The sequence below is a fragment of the Rattus rattus genome, chromosome 10 (genome assembly GCF_011064425.1).
Source record: "Rattus rattus isolate New Zealand chromosome 10, Rrattus_CSIRO_v1, whole genome shotgun sequence".
NCBI classification, from domain to species: Eukaryota; Metazoa; Chordata; class Mammalia; order Rodentia; family Muridae; genus Rattus; species Rattus rattus.
The window spans coordinates 52,021,120-52,034,398 of record NC_046163.1 but is presented as its reverse complement, the minus strand read 5'-3'; the positions used below and the strand labels follow the sequence as shown (position 1 = coordinate 52,034,398).

General features: G+C 38.6%; 1 protein-coding gene and 1 non-coding gene across 2 annotated transcripts; one reads left to right on the top strand and one right to left on the bottom strand.

The window, feature by feature from the left end:
* Positions 1-366: 366 nt before the first annotated feature.
* On the bottom strand, positions 367-1,296 carry LOC116911683 (olfactory receptor 10J5). The gene has a single exon (XM_032915636.1). The coding sequence runs from the start codon at positions 1,294-1,296 to the stop codon at positions 367-369; it is 930 nt and encodes a 309-aa protein (XP_032771527.1).
* An 11,517-nt stretch (positions 1,297-12,813) lies between these two features.
* On the top strand, positions 12,814-12,948 carry LOC116911834. Its single transcript, XR_004389368.1, has one exon. It is a non-coding gene; the product is annotated as a small nucleolar RNA SNORA17 (small nucleolar RNA).
* The last annotated feature ends 331 nt before the right edge of the window (positions 12,949-13,279 follow it).

Sequence of the window (13,279 nt, the reverse complement as noted above, 5' to 3'; positions counted from 1 at the left end):
TCATTGTGCATAGACCCCTTCCTACACTGTTGTACTTGTCTCTTCTCCACATTGAGACCAGATAAAGTACTTGACTGTCTGGGAGTCTATGTAAAGTGGAATCCAAAATGTTTCCAACCCAAAACCATCCAGAACTTAAAGAAGTATGCTTAATCCAATGTAAAATGATTGTAGGATCTGAGATCCAAACATTAGATCCAAACAAAAGTTTGTTTTCTGCTGTCACTGAGAAACTAAAAATAAAGTCATTTCTACTCTCCAACACGATTATCTACAGACACTGTATGGATGAGCATGTGGATCATGTCTTATTGGTGAGTAGATGTACTTGAGCTAAAGGTCTCCTGACAAACAGTTTCAAATCTTTTAAGAAATGTTTCTGCCCACTGCTCTGCATAAAGCATCTTTGACCTCTTTGTTCCTGAGACTGTAGACAACAGGGTTCAGCAAGGGAGTGATGATGGTATAGGTCACTGAGAGGAGAAGGTCTTTTTCTACTGAACTTTCCGACTTGGGTTTGAGGTAGGCAATGGACGCACAGCCATAGTGAACAATGACCACAGTGAGATGAGAGGCACAGGTGGCAAAGGCTTTCTTCTGGCCTTCGGTGGACACAATTTTAAGGATGGAAGAAACAATGAGGACATAGGAGATAAATATCAGCCCTATGGGCACAAGAATCACAAATGAACTTACACCATAATTGATTATCTCATTGACAGTGGTATCAACACAAGAAAGCTTCATTACTGGGTATATGTCACAGAAAAAGTGCTCCACCACTGTGCCACAGAAGGGCAAATGGAACATGGCTGGCACATGGAGAACTGCCATTACTAGACCAGTGCCTAAAGACCCACAAACCAACCAGGCACACATCCCTTTGCTCATGATGACCGTATATCTCAGAGGCTCACAAATGGCCACATAGCGATCATAACCCATTGCTGTGAGCAGAAAGCAGTTGTTGGTGGCCAAGGTGACAAAAAAGAACATTTGGGTTGCACAACCTGCCAAGGATATGGGAAGGTCATAAAAAATCAGGCTGGAAAGCATTCTTGGGACAATGACCAGTGTGTATACAGTCTCTGAACTTGCCAACATGCTCAGAAAGAAGTACATGGGAGTGTGAAGGTGACGGTCCATATATGTGATGGTCACTATAATGAAGTTGCCCACCAGAGTTAAAATGTAGATGGTTAGGAAAACTACAAAGAGGGTTATTTGATGCTTTCCAAAGCTAGAGAATCCCAGGAAGATGAACTCTGTCACTTCAGTGAAGTTCATTCTCTGCATTCTGCACTATTGGTGTGTAAAAGTGGGGAGGAGAGTCAAGGGGAACTTTCATGAGCAATTGAAATTTAAAGTAATAATGGTAGGCTGCACTGAGCAGGTGAAAGGACTCCCCTCCTTTGTGAGGGGGTCACATCTGGAGTATTTGTCCCTGAAGAAGAAATATTTACACAACTTTTTGGAATTTAAGTGTATAAACATTAGCAAACTGTCCTTCATAAGAAGACTTTGAGTACATGCTCACCTCATACAGTTTAGTGATGCTAGGAAATGAAAGGGACTGGCAAGGAGACAGTCATGTTCTGCTGCGCACTTAAACCCACTTAACAAGAATTAAAACCAGTAAAGGACATGTCAAGAAAATCACAAGGATAGATGTTTATAGAAGAAATGAATCACTAGTGTGAGGTATTTGGGAAAGACGGAATTTGCAAAAACAAATGGTTGCTAGATTTGGTGACAGGGTCACTGGGAACCGTTGTACACAGTGTTACAGTTGAATTCTAAATGTGAAGACTTGAGTTCAAGAAGAAAATATGAGCCAGAAATTTCACACTCTCAAAGAAGGGCAACTCCACAGTGGCTTCTGCCACATTCAGTCCATTGCAATTGACCTCCGAAAGTTCAACCAAAGAAATATGTATTTGTTAATTGCAGCAACCTTTTGGATGACGTCCAGAAAAGACCTGTGAGTGAGAAAACAATTAGTTTCCACTGTGATCCAAAGGAGTTTTTAAGACAATGTGAGGTATAGAGAAAAAAGAGAAGCTCCATGGTTAGAGGGAGAGTAGGCAATGTATTTGAAGCCTAACTGATAACCAATATGAAAATAACCAAATGGACAATTTGATATGACTATGAGAGTTACAGAAAACTAGCCTCTTCTGTAAAAGAGAGAATATGTGGGCTGGAGATTTGATTGTCTATCATGCATGAGAACTTGGGGGTCAGTCTCCAAAGATGCATGAAGCTGGCATGGTGGTACATATGGGGATAGAGGCAGAAGGACTGGAAATTTAAGGTCATCCTTGACTAGCTTGTGAGCTAAAGGCCAGCAGCCTGGAATGGCAGAGACAGACAGACAGACAGACAGACAGACAGACAGACAGACAGACCACACACGAGAGAGAGAGAGAGAGAGAGCACATACAGTGACTATTTCACTGTTCCTGTTCCATTTCTAATATTACTGAACAGACTTCCTTTCTCATGCTCTCTAATTTTTTTCACCTGTTGGCATCACATGTTCGTGCTTCTGAAGCCATTCACTCAGGTGTCACTGAAGAAGTCTCCGTTACTAAAGCTGTCGGACTTTGTTTTTCTTCCTTTCCTCGTTCCTTGGTTTAACACGTCTGACCCTACCTCCTGATAACACTCTCTAGCCTTGGTTTCCATGACACCACATTATGTTTCTGTCATCCCTGTGCTTATTTAGTTACTGTCCACGAATCTCTTCTTTCCGACTGTACCACGACTGCATACCTGCTCTCTGGATCTCTTTGGCTCCTGATTTTTCTAGCCATTCTTTAAATTTCAATTTTTCTCTACTGTTTCTACGTTGATTGCTTTCACACATCTATGTTTTCAACATTTCTCAAATATCCAACTTCTTTCTTGACTTTTGTAGGTCTTGAAACCATTATGAACTTTTATAATTTTTAAAATAAATTATATTATCATCCTATCTCACTTTTGTATCTTCTTCAGTGACTTCATGACACCAATCTAGTCAATGCATCCCGAAGCTCCACCTACTATATGTAAAAGTTCAGTAACTTTCCTTAAATTATACCTTATTCTGTCCCAGTTTCTAAATCCATAGTTACCTACCTAATGTTAAGGTACTCAACCACCTGTCACGACTCAGGCCTATAATCTTAGCACTTGATAACAGAGGCCGAAGGGTTACAAGTTCACTACCAACCTCAGCTTCTTTGAAAGATCCTGTCTCAAAATGACAAAAAGCAATGATTAAGGTATCTAATCCTCTAGGTAAGAAACAAAACATATTCTCATCCTGAAAATCATTGTGGAATGACATCTTAGGGAAAGAGCTATAAACGTTAGGCCCAACCCTACTTCTGTTACTATATTTACCAACATGGTGGGAGATAGCCATGAGCACAGACAAGTAGGACTCCATAAATCATCAGGGCTGTGGTTCTCTGTGACTACTGTTTCTTTGCTCTCTAATCATTTTCAGAGTTACAAGGACAGACTTTTACTCTCAGGATCTGTAACTCCTAGCAAGTTGTGCTTACTGTTGGTCTTTATAAATCCATTAACTCAAATGCCTCTGAAGAAGTTTCCTTCCCTAAAGTTGTCAGCCTTGGCTTTTTCCCCTCTTATTCTAATTCTTTTCTACTTCACTGAACACTTCTGCCCACTTCCCCATGAGCACATAGAACAATGCAGTGCAGAATTAAACATATATCATTTATGTGGTCAACTATTTTTTTTCTAAAGGGTGAAGGTGTCTTAAAGACACACTCTCAACAATTGTTTCTGGAACAAGCAAATATTCATGAGGGGAAAAACGAACCTAAGATTTTACCCCATGACTTTTCAGAAATTATTTTAAATGAATCATAGGCATGTATAGCAGACAAAACCCTAAGAAATTCTAGATAAAAATAAAAGATGAAAATGTGTGACCCACAAATGAGGAAACAGTTCTTAGGGAAGTAACAAAAAGCCTAAATTAAAAGAGAACAAATTACAGTTTAAGCTTCATCATTGTTAGAAAAACAAAAAGATAAATCATACCCTAGTAGAAAGCATTTACAATACAAACTCTGAAATTATATCCAGAATATATAAAGAACTTTGCAAGTCAATAATAAGACACATTTTAAGCTGGATAATATGGAAATATATACAAAAATACATAAAATACCTAATAATCACATGAAAGGATTCTGAGCAACATTATCCATTGGAGAGATGCAGAACAAAACCACAGTGAGATACACACCTACTCAAATGGCTAAAATTAAAAGGCCTAACGACATCCAACACTGTAACCAAGGGAAAGAACTGGGAGTCTTAAATATTGAGGGTTAGAATGTAAAGTGTTACAGCCTATATGGAGAACAATGTGACAATTTGTTATTACATTAATTCTATACCAACATCCATGACTGTAATTTTTCCTGGACATTTACACACAAGACAAACAAAATGTGTCCACAAAGGGATATTCATATTTAGATGTTTTAAGAGTCATTTTCCTAAAAGTCCAAGCTGCAAACAATGCAAATGTCTAAATTATGAGATAGCGATATAAAGAAATATTCTCAGAAATATAATTAAAAGTAAAATTGGCCTGGAGTGAGAATTAGTTCTATAGTTCACGGTACTTGCTTCTCTCACAGAGAATCTGGGTTCAATCCACAGGTCTTGTAGGTCTAAAGGCTTACCAAAATTCACAAAATTCACACAAAAATTGATGAAATATATTGTTCTATGTATTGGACATTTGCATTTCATCATATGACATTATATTGTATTACACAACACTATATACTATAATGTTGTTTGTCTTTAGGATATTGTGCATGCTAAGCAAACACTCTACCACTAAAATACACTCCCATCCTTTTACATCATATCATATTGTAGTATTTTTACATATTTAAAGTATTCTCACTTGACTTTAGTAAGATTAATTCTCAGGGTAAGAATTGGAGAGAAAACTGTAACATAAGAAACAGTGGAATTAGGTAGCACTTAGAAAATCTGGATATGGATCTGGAGACTGTGGGTGTCAAATCATGAGATCTGAGTCAAAGCACTTGTCGTTTTTTTGTTTGTTTGTTTGTTTGTTTTTTGTATCTACAGTTTCAGCTGCAGGGTTGGGTTGGAGATTTAAACAGAACGTTTGAGTTCTACTATACTAGTCATACACTGCTTTTGCAATCTGAGGAAGACATCTCTAGTAGGCTGATAAAGATTATCACAACATTCACTGACTTTCTCAGAAAGTCCATTTGCCTTTACACCAACCTCTGCTCTAGAAATGATAACCTCCCCAAAGCACAGGAACATTCCAATATCCATTATCAAATCTGTGCCTATATACATATTTTTAAATCTTACCTGGATTGTCCTTTATTCCTTACATCCCATTCAGATACTAGGACCCTAGTACTTGGAAGAACACCCCCATTCTTCCCAATACACATCTACATTCCAGGGGAAGTTATACTTTTACTCTTTCCTTGAAAACTGTAGAGTTGCACATCTATCAAACTCACATACATCTACTTTTAATTTTTAAAATAGTTTCATGTGAGCATTTTAAGACTCAGCTCATTGCTAACCACATCCATGAAACACTGCCATAATGACCCAATTCCTCATCCCCCCCTTTTTTTTCATAAGCATTGCACCCACTGGTGGGCTGGAGCCTGACTGCGTTACCTCAGCACAGCAGCAGGCTGCACACACCATTTCCCAGCTCCACACTCAGACGTTTCATGTTTGCTATATTGAAATCCATGGAGAAATACTTTTCGTCTCAGGGACTAACAAATATTAAAAATCAAGACTTGCTTATTTCCTGAGAGTTGGTTGTTAATATTTACCTTATGGGGGTTTAGTTCCCACTGCTTTGTGCAGTGTTGTCTGTTGTCTCCTGGGTGGTAGCCCCAGTTCAAGTCAGAGTGTAAGCTCTCCAAAGACGTGTGAAGATTTCCGCATCCAACTCAAAGTAGCACTCAATAAGTACTCGCTGGCTGAAGAGTCTAGAATTCTCAGGGAGATGTAATATAACTGTTGGACAAAGGGACAAAAGTGTTACTCATAAAAGTAGTAGAACGTAGGAAAGAGGGAGGCCTCAGTGCAGCGCCCTTGAGTGAAGAGTGGTTTCTTCCCCCATTCTTCACATCTTCCTGCAGGGAATAAAATGACATTGCAAATCTAGGACAGTGCTTCAAGAGAAGATAACCAATTCAGAGAGTTTTCCACTTAGTGAACAAGGATTATGGTGAATGACAGAGATAATGATATCAGTGGTGATCACAGGTGGTCAAAATTTTATTAGCTAGATTTTTCCAATCCTTGCTTGTGCTTTGCAGTCAGGGTTGAGAGCTCAGTGTTAGGTGAAGCATTAGCAAAACATCTGTGTACCAACATTACCTATCACTACAGGGCCATCTCCTTTTTCTCGTTGCATAGATGTCAAACTCAACAGACATTCAATCGGTCGCTTAAGTCAATCACCAAATATAACACTCAAATAACTGTGAATCTGAGAAATGTGTTTAGTCTTGCCAACTTTCAGTTGCATATGTCAATTATATAGCAGTGGAACGAATGTCAAAGAAACATTTTGAGGATTAAATCAGAAAATCCATTTAAAGTATTTAGGACACAGTACATGCTCAATAAATGATGCATTAAATGCTCTTTGGGGTGGATTTGTATCAACATGAAGACATTCAGTAATTTTTGAAAAACAATTAAAAAAACAAAAAGGATAAAATAATGATAGTTGAGAAGGGAAAAGGGATAGGAAGGTTTGAATGATCTAATCTATCAATAAAGTAATATGGAAAGAGGCTAATGAAGTGAAAAGTTGATCTAGCCAATATTTTGGTTAAGGGGGCTATATGTTGAATAAAACAGGAAACAGAAACATTTGAGAATGGAAATAAATTACTATTAAATATATTGGCATGTATAAGAAATCATATAATTTCTGATATATGTTAACCTGTGATATAGTGGAATTTTTTTTTAAATCAACCACTTGGATCAGCTCCCTGATATGTATATATAACATGATATGTAAATGACTACTGTAGAAATCAAAGAAAGAAAACATTTGAACCACTCCTCCTGAGACTTGGAAGCACAGTTCTAAGATACCAGGGAGGCATAAAGCAACCTCTTTTCAAATCTGTGATTATTACATGTGTCTGAGTAATCTAAGGATGGGAAGTGCTTGATAAGACATGAAGGTAGGAGAGAATCTGAGAAACTGTGCTGTTAGGGTTTGAGCTCAGCGAGCATTTCTGTGATGTCCAATTCCAGGTCTTGGCCAATCACAGGACCAATTGGGACTAGAATCTGACTAAGAAAAACACATGGCATTCCCCACACGTCTCAGATCTGTTCTGGCCACATCTGCAAAAACAACAAAGACAATGAAATAGAAAGAAGTCCTCATTCCTCCTCAAAGCTATACCTCATAATTGCTCACCTCTCTCCAGATCCAGATAGGACTGCAGTTAGAGAAGCAGCGGTGTATGGCACAACATACTCAGTTCTTTCCCAGGCTCTGAAAGTGATGCGAGTAGAAGAGGAAGAGTCTGTGAGTTCAGAGATCAGGAGGAAATCTTCAAAGGACTCAATGCTGTCTAACCTAACCACCTGGGTCTCCTTTCTCCACATTTCCCTGGCTATCTCAAGGGAACCAGAAGAGTCATGTCACAAATAGATACCAGGGGATTTTATTAAAAATAGGGATTTTTATTTGTCTTGGTTGTTGACATTTTGGGGTCCCCAGAGCCTGCCTCCCAGGTGTTTTTCCTTCCCTTCCTTGAGAAATTTTCTGAAGATGTTGTGCATCAGGTTTCATCCAATCAAATGTCCTTAACTATCCACGAAGGAGGTAAAAAAAAATAAGGAATTTCTGAATTGTATCATATTTTTCTTTTTTTAATTAATTCTTTGGCAGCATACAGTTTCATTATATTTTATACAATATTAATTTTTCTTTTCTTTTTTTTTTTTTTTTTTTTTTTTGGAGCTGGGGACCGGGCCTTGCGCTTTGACCCAAGCGCTCTACCACTGAGCTAAATCCCCAACCCCAATATTAATTTTTTCAATTGAAAATTTTCATATATTATATTTTGATCATAGGTCCCACTCACCCAACTCCTCTCAGCTCCCTCATCTCTCTACTCATCCAAGTTCATTTTCTCTCTAGCTGTAGATGGACTTCTGATGGTTTTATATCTTAGCCATCGTGAGCACTGTAGCAGTAGGCAGGCAAGCATTTCTGTAGTATGCTGATATGTCCTTTCAGGGATAGACCCAGAAATGATGTAACTGACTCAACTAGCTCTATTTTTATGGTTTGAAGAAACTCCACAGTTATTTCGTGATTCCAAAACCTGCACCAATTTACTTTCCTGCCAATCGTGTACACGGATCTCCTATCTCTACATCCTTGCTAGATTTATCCAGTATTTGTTTGTATTTTTAAACAAAATTTCAACCATATTGAAATATTGCAGGAGACCACAATACAAACTTTCCCAAATTCACAAGTTACTTACATTTTGTTCCATTTGCCTCATTAGATGACATCTAATTATATTGGAGTAGGAGACACTGTGATTCTTGTGTCTAAATAAATCAGTGTCTGCTTCCAAAGGGAAAAGAAATTATCCTATATAACATAATCAAAATTTAAGTATCTTAAAGCTATTGTCTCATCTTAAATACGGTCAGAAACAAAATAAGACATAGAGCTTGGCATTCTTTGTTTTAGCAAGAGATTTTGGTAGGTCAGTGGAAGAACTCACCATTTGGATGTTTTATTCTAAAACAAGTTTATTTAGTACATTGTAAGGAGTGAAGCAGTAGAAACAGCAATAAGAACCAAATGGAACATGAGGCCATGGGATGCAGGGCTCTCCATGTTGGAAAAGTCCTCATTCATTGCAATGTGCCTCTCTGTTTGTGCCCCATTGCTGGTTGGATAAAAAAGGAGGGTAGGTTTGTGATCTCAGGTTGCAGCTAATTGTGTTGACCTTGCCATTCTGATGTCCTGCTATTTTGCCAAATAGAATGGTGTGGGGTTTTTTTGGGGGGGGTTATGCTTTTGGGGGCAGACATTTATTGAGAACCTTTTAAATTCCTGGTCTCTGATTAATGACTTCTCTCCAAACATGTCACAGCTTCCCTTTCTGCTCTGAAAGAAACCTCCTCTCTTCCACATTTCCAGTGACTTTGTTATTGTGCTGTATCTCTCAGAGAAGAAAGGGCACCAGAGACATAAGGGCCTTCCCTTCCTTCACTCCTTATTACAGTTCCCCCCCTCCCCACCTACCTGATCAAGAGCATTGTTCTAAAGCAGCCAGCCTCCTGGGATTGACCGATTACCCAATAAAAACATCTATCTCTTTGGAAACTCTGCAATGTTTGTCTCTAATTTTCTCCATGACCCAAATAATCACTCTTACTTTTCCTTGATCACAGCTCATCTATCGTGTTTATCTTCTGTAGTTAAATTGTGCCTTATCTGTCTTCTCTTTTCCTATTTTCTCAAACTTACAGAAAAGCTCAAAGTACAGTGGCTTCTTCTAACCACTCAAGAGTGGTTAGCAAAAGCAGGGCTCATGGCTCTGAAAATTTTCAGTATTTCCTGCAAACAAGGACATTCTTCTCAGTAAACACGATGTACTCACCCAGACTGAGGAATGAACATTGTCAATCCTCACTATCATAGAAACCTCAGATCCTCGTCAAGGATTCCAGAGTGTGTCTTAATCACAGAGGAGAATTATTCAGAATCAAGCTTTTCATTTACTATTTTTTAGACCTGTCAAGCTCTCTCAGTCTGGAAAGGGCTTTCTTTCTTCTTTAATTATTTGTTTGTTGTTTTTCATTACCTGAAAAAAATCCCAAAGATCACAGCTCAGTGATTGTCTCAAATGCCCTCAAAGTTTAGATTTTTCTAGAGTTTTCTCATGGTTGTGTTTGTGGTTTTGCTTGTTGATAATGAAGAATTTTTTTATTGTTCTTTCCATGTGAACAAGAGGCAAGATTCTGAATTACACTTTTTCCTCTTTGTTTGTTATTTTCCAGACTATGAATGAAATTCAGACGCCTGTGCATGTTAGGCCAGTGCTCTAGGATTGAATTATACCCTTAGCTTTGCATTTCTGTGTTTCTGTTATATATAATTGAAATCATCTTTTAAAGACAATATATTCTGATTATGGTATCCCACTGCCTCTCCCCCAACTCCTCCCATGTCCTCCCACCTACCTACCAACCCATACCCACACCCTTTCTTTTGCACACATTTATTAGGATACAAACAGGCGCAGAAGGAAGAGTAAGAGGAGGAGAAGGAGAGAGAGGAGGAGGAGGAGGAAGGAGAAAGAGAAGGGGAAAGGAAGAGAGAGGAGGGAAGGGAAAGATGAAGGAGGAGGAGGAGGAGGAGGGCCCTTGCTTTTCTGAGATAGGCTTAACATATGAGTCAGCCTGTTTTCCAATTTCCCACTTCCTTGCTTCAGGGCTCTGTGTGTTGGAATGGCATGTACTTGTCAACCTGCTAGCATGTGAATCATTCTACTTCCGGTGCTGTTCGACCACTTTATTGAAAGAGTATAAACCAAGTTTCTCTATTTTTCACCATTCGTTTTTCATTTTGCTTTGATAACCATGTTGTACTGCATCATACTTTCTATTACTAATTTGTCATGTTATTAAAATCTGTGATTTGCTATTTTATTCAATGGTTTATTATTAGTTTCACCATCTATGCTGACATTCAAATATTCCAAATCTATTCCCATGGATTCCCTTTAAGTTATCTTTGTTTTAGTTTTGACAGGTCCTCATTACCCTAATCAGAAAAGAAATAAAAACCAAAATCACAATGGAATATTACCAGTTTGAGTGGTCACTTTCAAAAATATTTTTTTTTAAAAATGGGTGTAAGGAAATTGGAATCCTCGTACATTATAGACAGAAATGTAAAATAGGGAAGCCATTTTGAAAAACAAGACATTTCACCAAAAGAATTTAAAATGTTTGATAGTCTTGGAAAGATCAGCAAGTACCAGAGTAAAACAGTGTCTCCTGAGCGGGACAGGACCACAGCACTCATGAACTCACTGCAGCTGTGGCTGCCTGCATAGGACCTGCACAAGCCCAGTCCAGTCAACATTATCATGTGATTGGAAAGGGTCCATAAGTCCCTACCTTTAATTGAAGAGATACGGACAGTTGATGGTTTCAGGTAGGGGGAAAGTCAGTTTTCTTTGATGATGTGGCTCCTAAAATGTAGACCATACTCTCTGGATAGCCCTTACCTGAAAGTGTATGAACATCACAGATTGGAGCTGACGAAACACTAAACGAAACAAAGCAAAACAAAGGGAGAGGACACAAAGTTGGGGGTTAAAGGAATGGAAAAGTTCTAGGAGGAGTTAAGTGAAGGTATTCGGGGTATACATGCCCTACATGAGAAGTATATGCACAGCACAAATTGGATCCATAGAGTTATAATTTTAAAGAATGTTTTTCAGTGTAAAATGTAATTTCCATGTGATTCAGGAATTCAACGTGTGAGCCTACCAGAAGAATTGAAGTCGGTATCTTGGAAAGACAGTAGCCTCATGTATATGTTCACAGCAACATTCTTTTCAGGGTAGCCAAGATGTGAAAATATTCTAAATGTTTCTGAAAGGGTGAATAAATAAAGGAAATGTTATATGTATGTGCAATAAAACAGATGGGAAGAAGTAGGGAATAACTGATGTTCCACAGGCATGTAGTCCTGATTAGACATGATGAATATATTCTAAACACCTGCAAACAGGATCTGCCTTAGTAAACACTGCTCTATTGGGTACTTAAAAGTGTGTCAAGTATACAAACTACAATAAAAGATAAAGAATCCTTAATCTGAGAGAATGAACATACCACATTGACCACAAGTGAATACGAGTGAATAGTTGGTCTGCTTACTTTTCAATTCTGTCTATCTAGCTCTCTCTCCCTCTCTCCCTCCCTCCCTTCCTGTGTGTGTATCTAAAAAATATTAATATAGCTTTTTATTGCTTAATTCTCCAAAATATTTATTAATCCCCTCGTATTTATGGAGCAAATTGATAGACAGTAGATGAGATAAAGAAAAGTAAATACTTTAAAATTCTTTTTACTTGGAAAGGTATTTAGATAATATCATTTGATAGACATAAATAAAAAGGATGTCTATATATAAATACTTCCAGTATAAGATGAAATAATGTGATTACTAGAAAAATGTCATAATGTTAATAAAGACTTTAAGCACTTGCTATTCACAAAACCCTCAACTAGAAATATTTAGCGTGCAGTTAGTGTTCACTACAGCCCTGTTTCGCATGTGAGGAACAATAGGTTCAGAAGGTTGAATGTTTTATGAAGTTTACATATTGATAAAAGGAAAAGATCATAATTGAAATACAGATTTATCCAATTGCAAAACATTTACATTTCATCGTCCTGGCAGGTGGAAACTCTGCACCTTAGATAGAAGTCATTCCACGAAGCAGATGGCAGGCGAGATTAACTTTTGAGGCCTCGGGGGAAGAGGATGCAACTAGCCCTGCAGACACTTGATGCACCAGGGGAGGGAGATACCCAGGCACATCACCCTCTCAGAGAAGAAGGGGAGGGAAGGGGAGAGAACCTGTGAGGGGGGACCGAGAGGAGGGGCAGTGATTGGGATGAAAAAATTAATTAATTAATTAGTTAGTTAGTTAATTAATTAAAATAAGAATCATTCAAGTCCCTGCCCCTAGAGGCATTGCTGCTGTGTCATGTGTGTGTCAATAGGTAGCAGAGGAGAGAGGCTATGAGGAGAGAGGCTATGTCTCATTCATTGTTCTGACCTATGAACATCTGAATGACCAGTAGCCTAACATTCCCTGAAAAAAGCGAGCCTGAACCAAGTCTCATTCTACATGAGCCAGGAAACACTCCCAGACCCCAAGCAAGAGTGAAACAGAGACAGACAACCCTCACATAGGGTCTGAGACTACCACCAGACTGACCATGGATCCCAGACAGGGAGCTAACCGAAGATGGTCGCCATGACATTGGGCACGCCTGGGAGGGAGGGGTGTGAGCAGACCATGCCCAGTACCTTAATGCATGAGCTGAACATAGCACTCCTGAGAACACTCTTGAAGTAACCCCAGACACTCTGAGACCCTGGGTGCCACTAAGAGGAGCAGGTGGTGAAATGGAAGAGAAA